Source organism: Nycticebus coucang, chromosome 19 (genome assembly GCF_027406575.1).
Source record: "Nycticebus coucang isolate mNycCou1 chromosome 19, mNycCou1.pri, whole genome shotgun sequence".
In the NCBI taxonomy this organism is placed as follows: domain Eukaryota; kingdom Metazoa; phylum Chordata; class Mammalia; order Primates; family Lorisidae; genus Nycticebus; species Nycticebus coucang.
The window spans coordinates 9,936,944-9,957,726 of record NC_069798.1 but is presented as its reverse complement, the minus strand read 5'-3'; the positions used below and the strand labels follow the sequence as shown (position 1 = coordinate 9,957,726).

The window sequence follows — 20,783 nt, the reverse complement described above, 5'->3', positions numbered from 1 at the left end:
TCAACGAGTAGCGTGTTGGCCCCATATACCAGGTAGTGGCAGGTTCAAGTCCGCCCCGGCCAAAACTGCAAAAGAAAAAAAGAAACATAATATTATAGGCAGTTCTGCTAATCATGCTTTTGATACATAGTAACATAGGTTGTAATTCTAACTGCATTCATAGTTCATGCTTATCTGAACCTGAAAATGAAAGTTCATACAAAGTATACTTAAAGTCAGTATTATTGGTCAAACTAGGCAAACTTGCTACTGTTAGAAATACCATAGATTCTTCACATGGTTTTCGTGTGAACATACTGGTTCTGAAAGAATTGTGAAACTATTTTAGGTGGAGAATTCAAGCTAATTTTTTCGGTTTATGACTCTTTAAATTCCATAAACACTTTTTCTTTTTTTTTTTTTTTTTAAGAGATAGTCTCACTTTGTTACCCTCGGTAGAGTGCTGTGGCATCACAGCTCACAGCAACATCCAGCTCTTGGGCTTAGGCCTCCCGAGTAGCTGGGACTACAGGCACCCACCATAAGGCCCAGCTATTCTTTTGTTGCAGTTTGGCCTGGGCTGGGTTTGAACCTGCCATCCTTGGTATATGGGGCTGGCGCCCTACTCACTTAGCCACAGGCGCCACCCCAATAAATAGTTTTTAACAATAACATGTTCAGCAACTGACTAGTATAATACTCTCCTTTGTTTTTTTTTTTTTTTTTTTTTTTTTTTGAGACAGAGCCTCAAGCTGTTGCCTGGGTAGAGTGCTGTGGTATCACAGCTCACAGTAACCTCAAGCTCCTGGGGTTAAGCGATTCTCTTGCCTCTGCCTCTCAAGTAGCTGGGACTACAGGCGCCCACCACAATGCCCGGCTATTTTTTGTTTGTAGTTGTCATTGTTGTTTGGCAGGCCCGGGCTGGATTCGAACCCACCAGCTCAGGTGTATGTGGCTAGCACCTTAGCCGCTTGAGCCACAGGCGCCGAGCCCCCTTTTTATTTTTTCTTTCTTTCTTTCTTTTTTTATTTTTGAGACACAGTCTCACTATGTCACCCTCAATGGAGTGCTGTGGCAGCTTAAGTGATTTTCTTGCCTCAGCCTCCCAAGAAGCTGAGACTGCAGGTACCTGCCATAACGCCTGGCTATTTTTTTGTTGTAGTTGTTGTTGTTTGTCTGACCGAGACTGGATTTGAACCTGTCAACTCTAGTGTATGTGGCTTGTGCCCTAGCTACTGAGCTATAGGTGCCGACCCAATTATTGACTTTTTATTTTGAGACAGTCTCACTATGTCACCCTCTGTAGAGTGCAGTGGCATCACAGCTCACAGCAACCTCAAACTCTTGGGTTTAAGTGATTCTCTTACCTCAGCCTTCCAAGTAGCTGGGACTGCAGGTGCTCGCTGCAATGCCTGGCTATTTTTTATTGCAGTTGTCATTTTTGTTTAGCTGGCCCAGGTCGGATTCAAACCCGCCATCCTTGGTGTATGTGCCTGGTGCTCTAACCACTGTGCTACAGGTGCCGAGCCACCAATTATTGACTTTTAAATGGCAAACATTATTTGGTAATGTGGAACCATTCTGGAAACCTGTGTTTCTGAGAAGAGAGTAAAAAACTATTTTCACGTTTTATATAATGTGGTATGAAAGATCATGTTTGCATTATTTATCTAAAGCATCTTTAATATTTCATTATAGCATTTGACTTTGGAGTGTTAAAAATTGGTCATACTTTATAGCAATATACATTCCATTCCACTTGCCCTTTTAAATCTAGAACTAAAAGATGAAGATGATGATGATGATTGTTTCATACTTGAGAAGGCAGCAAGAGGGAAAAGGCCTATTTTTGAGTGTTTCTGGAATGGACGATTAATACCGTATACATCAGTTGAAGAGTAAGTTTTGATTTTTGCTGAAATTATATTGTCTTATAACCTAATCTTTTTTACTAACTATATTTTGTTCTCTTCGAGCTTTGACTGGTGTACTCCTCCTAAGAAGAGAGGGCTTGCACCAATTGAATGCTACAATAGAATATCTGGTGCATTATTCACTAATGACAAATTCCAGGTCAGCACAAATAAACTGACCTTTATGGATCTTGAACTAAAATTGAAAGATAAGAACACCCTTTTTACAAGGATTTTAAATGGACAGGTATGATTTTTAAATATAAATTTTCAATATTTGAAAACGTTCTATTTATAAGTAAAATGAAAGGTACTAATAGTATTGGTTTTTACTGACATTTTGTATACTTTGGATTTATTGAGTGAAGTCTGATGTATAAACATTTTTTTCTTGAGTGTTCAATTAGTTAAATCACTCAAACATTTTAAACTGATTTACGTTTGGATAAAATTTACATTTCTTTATTTGATCCTTGTATTAATTTGGTAAGTATAAGCCACAGAAACATCTCTCCTTAATGACAGCATATATGAATGGTTGTGTCTGTTTTAAAGCGTATGTTTGTACAGTAATAGCCTAATTGTCCAATTTTAAGGTAGTTTTGAGGGTAAAAATGGAGTAAACTGTAAAATGCTTTGGCAAAAGGTGATTTAAGATTGATCAGTATTAAAATATATGCATCGATTAATACCAAAATGATTCTACTGTGAATACATTTTTTTTTTTTTTTTTTTGGTTTTTTTGGCCAGGGCTGGGTTTGAACCCGCCACCTCCGGCATATGGGATTGGCGCCCTACTCCTTGAGCCACAGGCGCCGCCCCTGTGAATACATTTTTAAAACAAGTTGAACGGGAGTAGTATACTAGAGTACTAACATTCTGTGCACCTACCTCAGAAACTTTGACTTGAAACTACTTTTTCATCTATTTCTTGGCATTTCAGCACTAAACTACTTAAAATTGTTAGTCATAGCACACAGTGTTCATCATCAGTCATTCGTGTAAAATGGCAGAATTAGTTTTGCTTTAATAAACGTTCTGAATAACAAGCGATTAAGAAACTTTTAAGAACTTCATACTAAGAAAGGTCTTATTAAAACGAGTTAGTATGCTGGATGCAGTGGCTCATGCCTGTAATCCTAACCCTTTGGAAGGCCAACGTGAGAAGATTGCTTAAAACCAGAAGTTTGAAACCAGCCTGACTAACACAGGGAGGCCTCATCTGTACAAAAAAATAAAAGAAACCTGCTGGGTGCAGTAGCACTCACTTGTGGTCCTACCTACTTGGGGGCTGAGGTGGGAGGATTGGGGTGGTGCACTGTGATGACACCACTGCACTCTACTGCTCCAGCTCAGGCAAGCAGAGCAAGATTATCTTTCAATCAGAAAGAAAGGAAGAAGGGAAGGGGGAAGCGGAAGGAGGAAGAACGGGAGAAAAAAGTTGTTTTATACTAAGAATTTATTTATAATATGGTATTAATTATCCAATGTTTATTGAACAGTTGGGTCTTTTCAAAAATTATCCAAAGTAAGTTCATTCCAGTTGTTTGTTACATGGTACTTTTTCACTATGTTTTCCTATTTTGAAAAATTCAAATACAGGATGGCGCCTGTGGCTCAAAGGAGTAGGGTCCCAGTAGAGCCCTTAAAGAGCCTTTTAAGATATTTTTTCTTAATCATTCCCCTCAAGGAAATTTTATTTTACTTTTTTTTTTTTTTATTTGAGACAGAGTTTCACTTTGTCACCTCCATATACCGGAGGTGGCGGGTTCATACCCAGCCCTGGCCAAAAACTGCAAAAAAAAAAAAAAAAAAGAAAAAGAAAAAAGAAATAAAGAAAGAAAAATTCAAATATAGAGAAAAGTCGAAAGAACATTAGAATGACTATCCATCTACTACTTTCCTCAATTAGTCGTCACCTAGCCATGCTTAGTAGTACATCATACGTTGACTGTTACTGAGTTGTGTATTTAATTGGTATATCTGGTAATCTTTTTGGTTGATAATGAGCCTTGAGTGTTCTAGAAGTGCAGTTTAAGAATTTGGTAGTCAGACTTCCCTGCTCCTACTTAATAATTTTAATATTCATGTCAAGTTGCCAGTCTGACATGTTGATACACGAGGACAGGAATAAGGGTAGTGGGCATTTCCTTGAAACTGTACAGTATTTTAGACCTTTGAGTCTTTATCATGTACGTGTATTTCTTACTCAAATAATTTAAAAATTCAAGTTTTATTAATAACTAAGATGTATCCCTCTAACAGTATACTACAGAAACTTAGGCTGAAATAATTTTAAATTTTGCCTTATCTTCCTTGGAAGATGGTTATTATGACATAAGGTATGTAAGAAGGAATGGGCTTCTGTAACTCTTTGGGTTGTCCTCTGAGAAAGCATGGATGAGGAGATTGTCTTCTCATTGTCCGAGAGATGGGCGTCACATGAGTATATAGCAGCTTGTGCTTAAGCATAAATCTATATTCGCTCCCAACAGGGCAAAGAATGATTGGCAAAACATCTTACTTATTAACAGAAAACACTTAATTTTTATTGTATGATTTAATTTTTTTGAATGAGCTATAGACTGTATGTGTCAAATAAAAAATTAAAAAGAAAAAAATGTTTTGCAAGGTAGTGTTTCTTAAGCTTCTTTTCATTATCGTCATAAAAAGCCTTTTTTTTTTTTTTTTTTTAAGACAGTCTCAAAGGGCGGGCCTTGTGACCAGGGCATGTAGTCCCAGTTACTTGGGAGGCAGAGGCAGGAGAATTGCTGGAGTCCAGGAGTTGGAGGTTGCTGTGAGCTGTGATGCTACAGCACTCTACCTGGGGCAACAGCTTGAGGCTGTGTCTCAAAAAAAAAAAAGAGACAGTCTTACTATCTTGGGCTCAAGTGATTCTTTTGCTTCAGTCTCCCAAATAGCTGGGACTACAGGTGCCTACCGCAATGCCTGGCTATTTTTGGGTTGCAGTTGTTTAGCTGGCCCGGGCCAGGTTTAGACCCGCCACCCTTGGTATACGTGGCTGGCACCGCAACCACTGTGCTACGGGCCCCGAGCCCATAAAGAGCCTTTTAAGATATTTTTTCTTCATCATTCCCCTCAGTGAAATTTTATTTTATTTTACCTTTTTTTTTTCTTTTTTGGAGACAGAGTTTCACTTTGTCACCTTGGGTAGAATGCCGTAGCATCGTAGCTCACAGCAACCTCAAAACCATTGGGCTCAAGAGATCCTCTTGCATCAGCCTTCCGAGTAGCTGGGACCACGGGTGCCTGCCTCAATGCCTGGCTAGGTTTTCTAAGTTTTTTTTTTTGTTGTTGTTGCCCTTGGTGGAGTGCTGTGATGTCACAGCTCACAGCAACCTCAAACTCTTGGGCTAAGCGATTCTCTTGCCTTAGCCTCCCAAGTAGCTGGGACTAGGGTGCCCGCCACAACATCTGGCTGTTTTTTGTTGCAGTTGTCATTGTTGTTTAGCTGGCCTAGGCTGGGTTCTAACCAGCCAGCTTGGGTATATGTCACCATCGCCCTACTCAGTGAGCCACAGGCACCACCCTATTTTTTTTTTTTTTTTTTGAGATGGAGTCTCACTCTTGCCCAGGCTGGTCTTGAACTCCTGAGTTTAGGCAATCCACCTGCCTTGGCCTTCCAGAATGCTAGGATTACAGGTGTGAGCCACCGCGCCTGGCCTCCCTCAGTGAAATTTTAATACCACAGATCTGCCATTTATCTGTTTACATAATGTATGTATATATATGCTTGATATATAATGAAGTTTTTATCACCCCGTTGGGAATATGGGTGGTTTGCAGTGAGAAGGCCTCTACCTACTCCTTTTGTAAAGCCAGCTAGTTCTCCTAGGCAGCAAGTGTTCATCATTTCTTGGTATATCCTTTGATTTAAAATAGGAAAGGAATGTTTTGTTGTTGATACTGTCCAGTGGGACCCTGGTTCCAAGAATATCAAAGATTTCTTCAGTAATGCTATTGTTTGAAATCTCCTAAATTTGTACAGAAGGCTCTAGCAAAATATTTTAATTTTTATTAGTTTTTTTTGGGGGGGTATATGGAAAGAAAAATGGAGTAACAAATAACTGTGGTTATATTTGTTTATTAGTAGCTATATTTCATACTATTTTTTACCATTTTACAGGAACAACGAATGAAAATTGACAGAGAATTTGCTTTATGGCTGAAGGACTGTCATGAAAAATACGATAAACAAATAAAATTTACACTTTTTAAAGGAATAATTACACGTCCTGACCTTCCTTCTAAAAAGCAAGGCCCCTGGGCAACATACTCAGCAATAGAATGGGATGGAAAAATATACAAAGCAGGACAGCTGGTAGGTTTAACTTATTTTTATCTTTTTTACAACATTTAATTTAGTTTAAAATACACATACAAACTTACATGTATAAAAAAATGCTATTTTTACAAATTGCTTTAATTTTTTATTTTCATTTTTTTTTACAAATTGCTTTTTTCCAATCTCACATTTCATGAAAAATATTTATTCAGACTCTCACATGTTTGATACCATGTGTCTTCTATCATCTCTAGAGATCTAAGTTATTTTTAGATTCAGTTTTTTGTGGAATTTGAAACTAAGGTGTATTCGAATTTAACAATAATAGCAACAAAAAATCTAAATATTGACTTCTCAGAAGCCAGGAGAGAATGAAAAGGACAAACTGATTTTAAGTACATAATTTTTTAAAGCTGAAAGCTTAATCAACAAGGTTTTTGTTTCTTACATTAAACTTTATTTGCGTAGAGCTTTTAATGGTTTTTAATTTTATTTTTTAATTTAATTTTTATTAAATCGTAACTATATACGTTTATGAGGTATAGTGTAATAATTTGACATACAATGTAGAATGTTTAAATCAAACTGATTAATATAACCATCACCTCATTTACTTATTTTTTGTGGTAAGACATTTATACTATACTCTTAGTTTTGAAATGTGCCTTTGCGTTGTGCACATTAGGTGAGATCCCACTAACTACCCTTCCTCCACTTGCCTGGGTTTTTATTTTAAAATGTGGTATGAAGTAATGATTTTTAAACACTTTATGTTGTGCACCTGTGAACACAATAGGTTATTGCACCTTTTGACCATATTGTAGAAAATCCCAAGATCTAAGATATGTCCTTTGTTCCTAGAGATATTAGAGCCTTAAAATATAATGCAAACAAAAAATAATAGGCAATAAGTAGATGCATGTAATGAAAAGAGAGGATTAATAAATAATGCTGTGGTAGTATGGAAGGAAAGGAGAGGATTTTCTGATTCTGAATGGTATTTGGCCTTGGGAGAAAAGAGCAAATTGTGAAATATTTTGGGCAAGAAGTAGTATTTATGTGGACTTGAAAGGGGTAGAGGCTTAGGCTTATATAGATAATAACAAATGTAGAAGGGCAGCCATTTTGGACACCATCATATATTTAAAGCCATAGAACTGGATAAGATCACCAAAAGTAGTGAGTGTAGCTGAAGAGGCAAAGGACTGAGCCTGGAGCTCTCCTAGTATTCAGGGTTTAGGATGGAAGAGAAGAGCTGGCAAAGGAGACTGACAGGACTAAGGTAGTGAGATGGAAGGAAACCAAAAGAGTATGGTGTCCCTGAAGCTAAATGTAGAGTTACAGGAAGGAAGGAGTGATCATTTGGTTAAGTGCTTTGCAATGGTTGAGTTAAATGCTTTCTAAAATAAGATTATCTGAGCAGAGAGACACACACGGTTAAGTGTAGGGAGATAACAAAAAGTGAGAGGTGGGTTGTCCCATAACCTGTTTTTTTGTTTTTGTTTTTTTTAATTATTGTGTGTGTGCGTGTGTGGAGAACTACTTAGAATGAGACTAAAAGGTTGTTTGGGTTTTATAAATTGTTCTTCCTACATTTTTTTATTGAGAAAAAAGACTTGAGCTAAAAAAGATTTGAGCATTCATAATAATTAAAGGAGTGGACTTTTAAGACACATGCTTCACTGTGACATTTGTACGAAGAATCTGCTGCATCTTTACAAAGATTTGCTAAGAATAGAGTACTTCACAAATATAATTTTATTTGAATATTAGAATTTGAATTAATTTTTCAAATGATAGTTACCAAGGCTTTTTTTTTGGTATGAAAAAGTTCTATTAAATAATTATTATTTAAAATGTTCCTGTTACTAAATATTACTATTGAAGCCCTTTTCAAAAACTAATTATTAGGTCAAGACAATCAAGACTCTTCCCCTCTTTTATGGAAGCATAGTAAAATTTTTTCTTTATGGTGATCATGATGGAGAAGTATATGCTACAGGAGGAGAGGTCCAAATTGCAATGGTAAGATAGCAAGTAATAAAATATACTTAACTGAAAGTTTCTTGCTACCATTTTTGTGTAAATGTTAAGATAAAGATAGATATATTTTGCTTGTGTTTGGTTTTTCCATTGGATAAAGTAGTTGTAGTTTTTGCACAGATTTTTATGTTTTCTAAATGATGTTTTTAATAATCTATAGAACTTAACATCTATGTGCCCTGGGTTCCACAGACATATGTATTAATACATTATTGCTGATCATCAATAGAGCTCAAAGACTAGTGAACATTGAAGGCAGAATTCCATTTCAAGAATGAGTAAAGGGCAGCGCCTGTGGCTCAAAGGAGTAGGGCGCCGGCCCCATGTACCGGAATTGGCGGGTTCAGACCCGCCCTGGCCAAAAACTGCAAAAAACAAAAAAGAAAGAGTAACTATGGGGCGCTGCCTGTGGCTCAGTGAGTAGGGCGCCAGCCCCATATACTGAGGATAGCGGGTTCAAACCTAGCCTGAGCCAAACGGCAAAAAATAAAATAGCCAGGCGTTGTGGCAAGCATAGTCCCAGCTGCTTTGGAGGCTGAGGCAAGAGAATCACTTAAGCCCAAGACTTGGAGGTTGCTGTGAGCTGTGACGCCATCGCACTGTACCAGGGGCGACATAGTGAGACTCTGTCTCAAAAAGCAAAAAAAAAAAAAAAAAAAAAAAACAAGAAAGAAAGAAACTGAAGTGGATTATCGTGATTCTTTTCCCTTATATCATTCTCTCTTGTTAATAATTGAATGGTATACCAGATCTATGAATGTTACCTAAAAAATGGAATAAACACAATAAAGACAGTTAACTATGATTTCATACTTGAATAAAATATATTTCTCTGAAAGAAACAAATTAGTGTTTTTATTGCAGCTAAATTTAAATAGTTTTCTTTAAAATGTTGGCATACTTTTATTCAGGAACCGCAGGCACTTTATGATGAGATAAAAACTGTGCCAATTGCAAAACTGGATAGGACAGTTGCTGAGAAAGCTGTTAAAAAATACGTAGAAGATGAAATGGCGAGGTAAGTCACATTTCAAGGTACATACAAAAATAACAAGAAAAATTAAAAGGTATTGTAGAGCTTTTCAGCTTGACTGTGTCACTTGCTCTGTTGATAGGGCATTTATAGTCTTAGATGTTGTATATATCGAGGTGAACTTCTAGACATTAATAAAAATTGAGAGGTCTAGTCATATAAACAGAATTTTATATTTTTTTGTAGAAAAAGAAGGAAATCTTGCATAGCTAAAATGTCATCCTTTTTTTGTTTCCATCAAATTTTGTCCAATAAAGTGTCACTGCTATGATTAAGGTATTTAAAAAAACAACTTGATATGGTCTACAATTAGAAGAAAATTGTAGTACCTGCTCTGGTAAAGATCAGTAAAAATGAACTTTTTTTTTTTTTTTTGAGACAGAGTCTCACTATGTCACCCCTGGTAGAGTGCTATGGCATCCTAGCTTACAGCAACCTCAAACTCTTAGGCTTAAGCGATTCTCCTGCCTCAGCCTCCCAAGCAGCTGGGACTACAGGCACCCACCACAACGCCCAGACATTTTTTGTTGCAGTTGTTACAGTTTTTTGTTTGTTTGTTTGTTTTAGCTGGCCTGAGCCGAGTTTGAACCCTCCAGCCCTGATGTATGTGGCTGGCTGGCACTGCAACCACTGTGCTACAGGCACCAAGGCTAAAAATGAGCTATTAATAAAAGGAAGTAGAACATGACTCTACTGCTTACATAGCTAATGATGCAGTCATTTTGTTCCTCACCGAATTTTGATTCTTACAGTTTATTCTTTCTCCTAAGAATAACTTACTCTATAAACAAATAGAAAAATAACAAAAAATTGGCCAGGCACGGTGGCTCATGCCTGTAATCCCAGCACTCTGGGAGGCCAATCCAGGTGGATTGCCTAGCTCACAGGTTCAGCCAGAGCGAGACCCCATCTCTAAAAATAGCCAGGCATTGTGGTGGGTATCTGTAGTCCCAGCTACTAGGGAGGTTGAGGCAAGAAAATCATTTGAGCCCAAGAGTTTGAGGTTGCTGTGAGCTGTGACACCATGGCACTCAACCAAGTGTGATCAAGTGAGATTCTGTCTCAAAATAATAATAATAATAATAATACCAAGATTTTATCCTTTTTTTGTTGTTATTTATTTTTTAGCTATAGCAAATAGGGAGGAAAAAATTTTTAGATGATAAAGTATATAGAATTCCACATATAGCCTTTCAAAATATATCAGCAGTAAATATTTAACTTAGTAGAAAGTAACTTGTATTTAACTAAGATCATGGTAAGGAAAACTTATGAAATATTAATATACTGATTTCATAACAGGCTCCCTGATAGATTGTCAGTAACTTGGCCTGAAGGAGATGAATTATTGCCTAATGAGATAAAGCCTGCTGGAACCCCCATAGGTATGTTTATTTTCTAATACAAAAAAAGGTTTTTATTTTGTCTTATATTTCTTCTTTTTTTTGAAATTCTCACTATGTCGCCCCCGGAAAAGTGCCATGGCGTCACAGCTCACAGTAACCTCAAACTCTTGGGCTTTAAGCACTTCTCTTGCCTCAGCCTCCCAAACAGCTGGGACTACAAGCACCCACCACAATGCCTGGCTGTTTTTTGTTGCAGTTGACATGGTTGTTTAGCTGGCCTGGGCCGAGTTCGAACCCATCACTCTCGGTGTATGTGGCTGGCTCTGTAACCACTGTGCTATAAGCATGGAGCCAGTTGTCTTATATTTCTAATATGTGAAAGATCATGAAAAATGCAGTGTGAAGACTTTAGCAGATTCTTTGGGTATGATTAAGATATTCTTTCTTTTAATTTTAAACTTATATAGGTGCATTAAGAATTGAAATACTGAATAAGAAAGGGGAAGCAATGCAAAAGCTCCCAGGAACAAGTCATGGAGGGTCAAAGAAACTCCTAGTTGAGCTCAAAGTTATATTACACTGTAAGTATAGAAACTAATTTTCCTTAATATTATTCTTGGAATAAGATGGTAGTGTCATGAGGTCAGCCACCTTAATATTATTCTTAAAGGTATAATATAGATTTTTAAATTTTATTTATTTTGTTATTCATTCATTCATTTGAGACAGAATCTCACTCAGTCTTCTGGGGTTGAGTGCTGTAGTGTCATAGCTCATAGCAACCTCAAACTCTTGGGCTCAAGTGTTCCTTTTATGTCAGCCTCCCAAGAAGCTGGGACTACAGGCACCTGCCGTAACGCCTGGCTTAGATTTTCTATCTTTAGTACGTATGGGTCTCTCTCTTGTTTAGGCTGGTCTTCCACTCCTGAGCTCAGGTAATTCACTTGCCTTGGCCTCTCAGAATGCTAGGATTATAGGCATGAGCCACTGCGCCTGGCCTCTAGTATAGATTTAAATGTCTTATAATTATTGATGACTGAGCAATCTGATAGGCATGATGGATTTGATTAAAGTCAGGAAGTTCAAGTGTGTTATGAATAATTCACTTTTTATGGATATTTTTCTGAAAATTTTTTTTTTAATACTTTATTTTGAATTTTCCCTTGTAGAAACTGTGGGCTAAAGTAAAGATACCGTGTATATACACAGAGGAATTTGTACTGGGTCAGAATTTAGATAAGCTTTAAGGTCCCATGCAAACCAGAAATAGTGTGACACTGAACCTATTGACCGGAAAAACTTGGTTCCTAAGTTAGCCTAGTGACTCTGTTACTGCTCATCTTCTATTGCCCTGACCATAGTCACCTTGTTAATGTTCTTACCCATTGTTTTTATCTTGACTGCTTAAAGTATTTTCATTTTATACATTTAATAATCTGTTCTATCTCTCTATACCTGTGTGTCTGAGCCATGGATTTTCAAGATTTGGTGTTTATTCAATATGTTTTCATCTGCGACACTTAAAACCTTAACACAACATTTAAAAATGAAAGGGTATACTTTCCTTGTATAAGCATCTTATTAGGCTTCTTAGCAGGGTTTAACAGTCTGACCAATACTTGTTTTTTACTGAAGTAGTCTCTTATTTTGGTGTTTGTGTTACTCCAGTTAAACTCAGTTCTGCCACTAACTGCCCAGAGTTAGCACAGTTCTTACAGGTTAAGGACTCAGTGTGAGACTGTGTCCATTTCTGATGTCCATCCCAAGTCCAGATCCTGTATTTCTAACCAATTAGCTATAAATTGGAGGTTCCCACTACTCCTTTCTTAGGTTTTATGATTTGGTAGAACAGCTCAAAAACTCAGGGAAACACATTTGCCGTTTTATTATGAAGGATCCAACTCCGGAGCAACCAAATGGAAGAGATGCATAGGGCAAGATATGGGAACCTTTCATGCCCCTTAACTGGCTCACCACCTTCCCAGAACCTCCTCGTGTTCACCAATCTGAAAGCTCTTCCATCTCTTTCCTCTGTGTTTTTATGGAGGCTTTATTATTTAAGCATGATTGATTAAAGCACTAACCATTTGTTAAGGAGACTCTCTAGCTCCTTTCCCCTCCTATGAGGTGGGAGAAGGTGTGCGAAAGTTCTAACGCACTAACTGCATGGTTTATTCTCTCATGACTACCCCTGCATCTTAGGGCCTTCCAAAAGTCACCTCAGTGACATAAGCTCAGGTGTGGTTAAAGGTGTCTTCTTATGAATAACAGAAGACTTATTAGAGAATGATAAGGGTTTTAGGAGTTCTGTGGCTGGCACTGAGGAAAACCACAAATACATTTCTTATTATACTGCAGTATCCCAGGTGTCATTTAACTTGTCCCACTATTTGTTCTATTTCTTAGAAATGAAATCCTAAAAGCTTGATTAGATTTAGATTTGCTATTTATTTCCCTTCTAAAGAATCGGTACTTCCGAGGTAATCTGCTTTTTACACCGAGGAGCATGATGTGTAGCTGTCCCACTGGAAGTGCCCTAGGGTGGATCATGGAGTCCAGTGTAAAGACAGAATAAAAGATTTATTTGCTTATTTTAATTTTATGGGTGTATAATATATATATTTACAGTTTTATGTGTGTATTATATAATATATGTAATTTTATGTGTGTTTAATACATACTTGTGTGTGTGTGTATATATATTTATTTATTTTTAGTCAGGGTCTTACCCTGTTGCCAGAGCTGGAGTATAGGGGTATCATATCATCATAGCCCACTGCAACCTCAAATTCCTAGGTTTAAGCAATCTTCTCCCTCAGCCTCCTGAGCAGTTGGGACTGTAAACATGCAACACCACAGCCAGCTAATATTTAATTTTTTGTAGAGACAGGATCTTGGTTTTGTCCAGGCTGATCTTAAATTCCTGGCCTCAAATGATCCTTCCACTACATCTCCCAAAGTGTTGGGTTTATAGGAATGAGCCGTTCACCCAGTCTAATTTTTTTTTTTAATCGCAAATTATCAGAGTTATGAGTTGGTGCTGTTCAGTAATGTCCAGTGAGGGGTTTATTTAAAGTGTTTTTTTTTTTTTTTTTTACTTTGTTTTTGTGTTTTATGTATTTAACATGCTTTTTTCTTTTTTTTTCTTCTTCTCTTTTTGTGGAGGTGGGTGTTAAAGGACAGGGTAAAACCCAGTCATAAACTCTTGGGCTCAAGCAATTTTCTTGTCTCAGCCTCCCAAGTAGCTGGGACTACAGGTGCCTGCCACAATGGCTGGCTATTTTTGTTGTTGTTGTTGTTGTCATTGTTGTTTAGCAGGCCCAGGCTGGGCTTGAACCTGCCAGCCCCAGTGTATGTGGTTGGTGCCGTAACCACTGAGCTACGGGCGCTGAGCCTCTAACTCCTGACTTTAAGGGATCTTCCTGTCAGCTTGCCGGAGTGTTGACATTTCAGGTATAACCACCTGGCCTGCTTCGGTTTTTTTTGTTGTTTTTTTTTCAGTGTGCCTTCATGTTGGCTCCTTTGTCTTCTTAATATGATCCATTTAATCTTTGATATAAACTTTCTTGTTTTCTGCCTCAAAATGCCTTAGAATCTTGTACACATGTACTGGGCTGTAGATTTGGATTCAGTGACTACTGGTCTTTTCAAGGGGACTAATATTTAGAGGCCCAGATCTGAGTTTCATGATTGCTCATTGCCACTGGGTAAAATTGCTTCTTGGTCTTTTCTATTAATAAATTTCTTTATTTTTATTTATTTATTTTTTTGAGACAGAGTCTAACTATGTGGCCCTCGGTAGAGTGTGGTGGCATCACAGCTAATGGCAACCTCAAACTTTTGGGCTCAAGTGATTTTCTTTTTTATTTATTTAATTTTTTTTTTTTTATTTTGCAGTTTTTGGCCAGGGCTGGGTTTGAACCCACCACCTCCAGCATATGGGGCCAGCGCCCAGCTATTATTTTGTTGCAGTTGTTATTGTTTTTCAGTTGGCCCAGGTCCGGTTCAGACTGCCAGTGAACCTGCCAGCAAATCCACCAGCCTCGGTATATGTGTCTGGTGCCATAACCCCTGTGCTACGGGTGCCGAGCTGCTTCTTGGCCTTTTCAATAGACAACTAGTAATGACTATTTTTGAAAATGAAAGGAGACAGAATTCATGCTATTTTTGGTTTTCACTTAACCACTTTAATTTCATACTTGAATTTTCTTTCATGTTGACGATCATGATTCTTAACAATATTAAGAATGCATGTTTGCTTTATCATATAATACATTTTAAAATTTCAAAATAATGGTGACTTTAATAATTAACTGTTGAATTAAATTTAATTTGCAGCTTTGCTTTTATAATGTTTTTCTCTGTATAAATAGTAAAAATACTAAAGTTAAGTGAAACAATTCTCTTCTTTTATCTACATGGTCTTGTCATCTACTTGGTAAACCTTTTGGTTTTGTTATGAATGGCTTTACTTTGTGAGTGTGTGTGTGTGTTTTAAGAGAGTGACTCTTGCTCTTTTGACAAAGTTAGAGTGCAGTGGCATGATCATAGCTCACTGTGGTCTCGAACTCTTGGCCTTAAGCAGTCCTCTTATCTCAACCTCTGGAGTAGCTGGGATTATGGGCATAATCTGATACCCGGCTATTGTGTTTTTTGAATATTTAAGTTAATTTATGTAATTCCAAAGTCAACTATAAATACCAAGGAATATTTCAGAGAAGTCAGTATCCCTCTATCCTATTTTTTTCCTTCCTATTCAGGTAGTAATTTTATTACTTTAACACTTATTTTTTCCTATATTTCTTTTTATAATAGATTAGTAGAACTTGAAGATTATTTTGTATCTTTAAACTATGCTATTTTAATATTGGAGAAAACCTTTAAGGAAAATGATTCTTAGTATCAAAATTTACTGTATAGGCCAGGCACGAGGGCTCATGCCTGTAATCCTAGCACTTTGGGAGGCCCAGGTAGGTGGATTGCTTGAGCTCAGGAGTTTGAGACCACCCTGAGCAAGAATGAGACCTCCATCTCTAAAATTAGCAAGGTGTTGTGGTGGGCATCTGTAGTTCCAGCTACTTGGGAGGCTGAGGCAAGAGGATCACTTGAGCTAAAGAGTTTGAGGTTGCCATGAACTGTGGTGCTACGGCACTCAACCAAGGGTGACAAAGTAAGGCTCTGTCTCTACCGCCCCCCACCCCAAAAAAAAAAATGCATTGTATATTCTTTCCTTGGTACCAATTAAGCTTATTTACCAATAAAATAAAAGATTTTACAAATAAGGTAAAAGACTTGAAATGAATTTTAATGAGCTGAATGAGTAGACTTTGCTATCATTAAGTTGCATAGGACAGTATTAGTGCTTTTGAAGTTTCAAAACAAATTTTAAAATATATGGCAAATAAAGATGTTTGATGCCAGTGTGACATTTTATATTCATGTTTTATGTTTAATTTCTCAAGTCAATATTGCTTCTTTTTTCTTTTACTAAGCTTCAAGTGGAAATAAAGAAATCATTTCACATATTAGTCAACATGGAGGAAAATGGCCCTACTGGTTTAAAAAAATGGGTGAGTGTTCTTATTCTGAATGTTAAAAAATACATCAGTGTTTTGTTGACTTGACTTTTAATTCTTCTTAATTTATCCAGAAAACATTCAAAAGTTGGGGAATTACACATTGAAATTACAAGTTGTATTAAATGAAAGTAATGCAGATACTTACGCAGGAAGACCACTACCATCTAAGATAATTAAGTTTTCTGTTAAAGGTAAGTAAAATACTGACATATAATTATATATGCTAAAGGTGGCATTTTAAATCAAAGGGGAAAAGATAATTTAATAAAAAATGTTTGAACATGGGTGGCACCTGTGGCTCAAAGGAGTAGGGCGCCAGCCCCATATGCTGGAGGTGGCAGGTTCAAACCCAGCCCTGGCCAAAAAACTGCAAAAAAAAAAAGAACTGTTTGAACAATTTGGTAACCTTCACGATTTTTAAACAGCTTAAAAAATGTACTTGATAATTATACTCCTTCTGAGCTTTGAAGCCATCATTGTTTTCTATCTCCTGTTGTTGCTGGCAAAGTCTAAAAAGGTGTCTTATTGCCTGACCGCTTCCGTGTGATACCCCCAGTTTCTAAAATGTTAAATTGTATGACTTGATGTGAGTCTGTTTTCATCCAGTTTCATCCAGCAATATACCTTTTATGCCCTTTCAGTCTGAAAACTCCTGTTTCATTTTCTAGGAATTTTCTTGCATTGCTTTGATTCCTACTGTATTCTTTCTTGAAAGCATCTAATATTAAAATGTTAGATCGCCAACTGGTATACTGTTTTTCTTTTTTCTACTTTCCATCTCTTGTTTTTTCCTACTTCATTGGAGATTTCCTCTACTTGGTGTTTTATACTTTCTATTGAGTTTTTCCTTTCTGCTATTGTTTTTAGCTTACAAAGTTTCCCCCCTCCACTCCCTTTTTCCTTTTCAAAGCATTCTCTTCCTACTTCATGAATTCAGTATCTTTGTTAATGCTATGAAAATATTAATAATAGTTGGGGATTCTCTTGGAACATCTTTCCTCACTCATCGTCTGTTTCTTCCTTATTTCTTTCCCCTTTTGAATCTTTAATGTTAGATAATCTCTTACATGACTAGTGATTTGCTCATATTAAGAATGAGACACTAGCTGGGTGTTGTGACAGGCACCTGTAGTCCCAGCTACTCTGGAGGCTAAGGCAAGAGAATCGCCTAAATCCAGGAGTTGGAGGTTGCTGTGAGGGCTGTGATGCCATGGCACTCTACCAAGGGTGATAAAGTGAGACGCTGTCTTTAAAAAAGAAAAAAGAATGGGACACTTGAAAACTTGTATTTCAATTTGGTGCCTATAGCTCAAGCGTCCAGAGAGCCAGCCACATACAACAGAAGTGGCGGGTTCAAGCCCAGCCTGGGCCTGCCAAACAGCAATGACAACTACAGCCAAAGAATAGCTGGGTGTTGTGGTGGGCATCTATAGTCTCAGCTACTTGAGAGGGTAAGACAGGAGAATTGCTTAAGCCCAAAGAGTTTGAAGTTGCTGTGAGCTGTAATGCTATGGCACTCCACGGAGGGCGACATAGTGAGACCCTGTCTCAAAAAAAAAGTAAAATAAAATAAAAGAAAACTTGTATTTCATTGGGGGAAATTATGATAAGAGAATTTTCAGGTCTTCTCTCTTTGGTTGTTCAGATTCCCCAGATTAGAGCCTTCTTCTCACCTGCTAGAAAGCTAAAGACCTGGCTGCCCGCATTTTGGGGGCCAAGCTGGGGAAGACTTAATGGGGCGAGGAGTGGGGTTAGGTCTCATTAGTGTCTCATTTTAGTGTATAATCTTCACTTCATTTTTCTATTTTCAATAAACTCTTATAGTTTTAGTAGTGCTGTGTCCTTCACTTCTTAGACCTACTCTTCTTTTTCCAGAGAATAAACTTTCCATCTTCACTGGGGTCCCCTTCACTATGCATTGAGGGACAGGGACCTGGAGAACTATGTTTTTTTTGTTATTTATTTATGTTTTTGTGGGGACAGAGCCTCAAGCTGTCGTCCTGGGTAGAGTGCTGTGGCATCACAGCTCACAGCAACCTCCAACTCCTGGGCTCAAGCGATTCTCCTGCCTCCGCCTCCCAAGTAGCTGGGACTACAGGTGCCTGCCCCAACACCCAGCTATTTTTTTGGTTGCAGCCGTCATTGTTTGGCGGGCCTCGGCTGGATTCAAACCTGCCAGCTCAGGTATAGTGGTGCCTTAGCCACTTGAGCCACAGGTGCCGAGCCTGGGGAACTATTTTTTAAAGAGGCTTCAGCAGATCTTCCAGTTTTATTCCCATTTTGCTACAATGTGACAATGGCCATTCCTGAGCCTTTGGGTATCTTACAGGGTGAATCTGATTGGGTCTCTGGTAACTTGTTAGATGATTTTATATTCTTGAGTCTTTCTGTTAAGTTGGTTTCACTTGTCTGTATGTTCACTAGCCTTCAAATTCTATTACTATTATCTTCTTTCTTATTTGTGGTACTTGTAGGTTTTTAGGTCTTTTAAAAAGTGTGAAGTGTTGGGCGGTGCCTGTGGCTCAAAGGGGTAGGGCGCCGGCCCCATATGCCAGAGGTGGCAGGTTCAAACCCAGCCCCAGCTAAAAACTGCAAAAAAAAAAAAAAAGCGTGAAGTGCTATTGTTTATGGGGGTTTTGGAGAAAATTGATCTAAATGCCTGTGATTACCTTCTTTAGTCAGGACCATCTGAGACAGTGGTTTTTTTACTTTTTTCCCCCTAGTATTTTGGGAGACAATTTCCTTTTGTACATATAAATCTGTTCTTTAAACAGCTGTGGAATGTGTTTCATGGTATTTTTATGCTATAGTTTAAGCGTTTTCCTATTAACCATTTAGATTGTTTCCAACTTTTTTGGCCGTTGCAAAAGATACTGCTATACAGGGAGAAAATTACGTGATGTATGTACATGTATTAGAATCTTCCGAGGGTGGATGCCAAGAAGTAGAATTCCCAAAGGGCCGTGCCATGGTATCCTCACCAGCAGACTATGAGAATTTCAGTTTCCCATGTGCTCATTCTTAGGTTCTTAGCTGAATTATATATTTATTTTGCATAATTGGTGGTTCAACTATTTCTTGCCATTTTTAGGTTGAGCACCTCTTCTAGCTTTTACTGGACATTGTATGTCTTCTGTGAAAGCCTGTTAATTTATCGTGCCTATTTTAAATAGTTTCTATCAGAATCACCTAAAGGCGATTAAAAACACAGCCTTGCTAGGTCTCACCCCCAGGGTTTTTGATTCAGTAGGTTTGAGATGGGCCCTAGAACTTGCATTTCTAATTAAGTTCCCAGAGGATGACTGAAACTGGTAGATTAGAGGCCACACTTTGAGAATTGCTCTTGCATAGGAGTTTTTCATGAATTCTGAATTTTAATTCTTCATTGCATATTTTGCCAATATTTTCTCATGTGGAGTTACTCTTATTAGCTATTGAAGATTGTGTTATGCCTTAGAAGTTCATTCTTATGATAAAGTTATAAACATATTCTTTATATTCTAATAATTTCTTAGTTTAAAAAGCACATTCCTTTCCACCTCTATAATTTTACTTTTATGCATAGTGTGATATAAAGATCTAACTTTATTATTTTCCAAAATGGATTATCAATATAATTTATATGATTTTTGCACAGATTTAAAATGCCATCTTTATCATAGTCTTAGGCTGTTTTTGATCTCCAGTGAATTTTCTGACCAATGAACTTGCTTTTCGTTTTGCTTTTGTTTTTGTTAAAGAGGGTAAGCCAGAGAAATTTTCATTTGGTCTCCTGGATCCTCCATTTCGCGTTGGAGTTCCATTCAATATCCCTCTGGAGTTTCAGGATGAATTTGGTCATACTAGTCAACTAGTAACTGATATTCAGCCAATTCTTGAAGCAAGGTAATTTGAAGGATCAAGTTGTATTTCTCCTTTAATATTTGCTAAACATTCCCTCTTTTCTTTTTTTAAACTTCATTACTATCATTTAAAATGTTTATTGAATTTTGTGATATTTGAGGGATTTATTTAGCCCCAAACTGGCTTCTGTGACTACAGTGTCATATATAAAATTGCTTCACTGATGTTTATCTTTTGACTGAATTTACTGTTCAAACTGTTTAGGTGTTTAGTCCTTAACTACATTTCCTAAGTATCATACTGTGTCTCTTGGCGATTCTGTTACTAATACCACTATTTATTTTGTTGTTGTTGATGTTTACTTAAGACTATTATTATTTAAACTTAGTAGTATTGCCTCCTAGTAGATTTTTAACCTGCCAATACAATTTATTTTGGTGTTTTAAAAACTATAGCAATAAAGTTTATGTCTTCCGGGCGGTGCCTGTGGCTCAAGGAGTAGGGCGCCGGTCCCATATGTCGGAGGTGGCGGGTTCAAACCTAGCCCCCGCCAAAAGCCACAAAAAAAAAAAAAAAAGTTTATGTTTTCCATGGAAATTTGGGTTCTTCCTCAGAATTTACTTACCTTAATAGCCCTTACAAGTCTGTACATTAAGTAATATCAATGAAAAACTTAACGTCTGTCCATTGATGTCATTAGGATATTATTTATTACCTTTTTTTTTTTTGGAGACAGAGTAT

General features: G+C 37.3%; 1 protein-coding gene across 1 annotated transcript in view; it reads left to right on the top strand.

Annotated features, from left to right (window-relative positions):
• The window catches only part of SMCHD1 (structural maintenance of chromosomes flexible hinge domain containing 1), a 153,053-nt gene that overhangs the window by 45,446 nt on the left and 86,824 nt on the right, over window positions 1-20,783 (top strand). Inside the window, exons 11-20 of the mRNA XM_053571171.1 lie at window positions 1,757-1,877; window positions 1,956-2,139; window positions 6,040-6,234; window positions 8,110-8,223; window positions 9,153-9,259; window positions 10,577-10,659; window positions 11,088-11,201; window positions 16,113-16,190; window positions 16,271-16,390; window positions 19,940-20,084. Of these exons, the coding sequence (XP_053427146.1) occupies window positions 1,757-1,877; window positions 1,956-2,139; window positions 6,040-6,234; window positions 8,110-8,223; window positions 9,153-9,259; window positions 10,577-10,659; window positions 11,088-11,201; window positions 16,113-16,190; window positions 16,271-16,390; window positions 19,940-20,084 (1,261 nt within the window). The remainder of the gene's footprint in view (window positions 1-1,756; window positions 1,878-1,955; window positions 2,140-6,039; window positions 6,235-8,109; window positions 8,224-9,152; window positions 9,260-10,576; window positions 10,660-11,087; window positions 11,202-16,112; window positions 16,191-16,270; window positions 16,391-19,939; window positions 20,085-20,783) is intronic.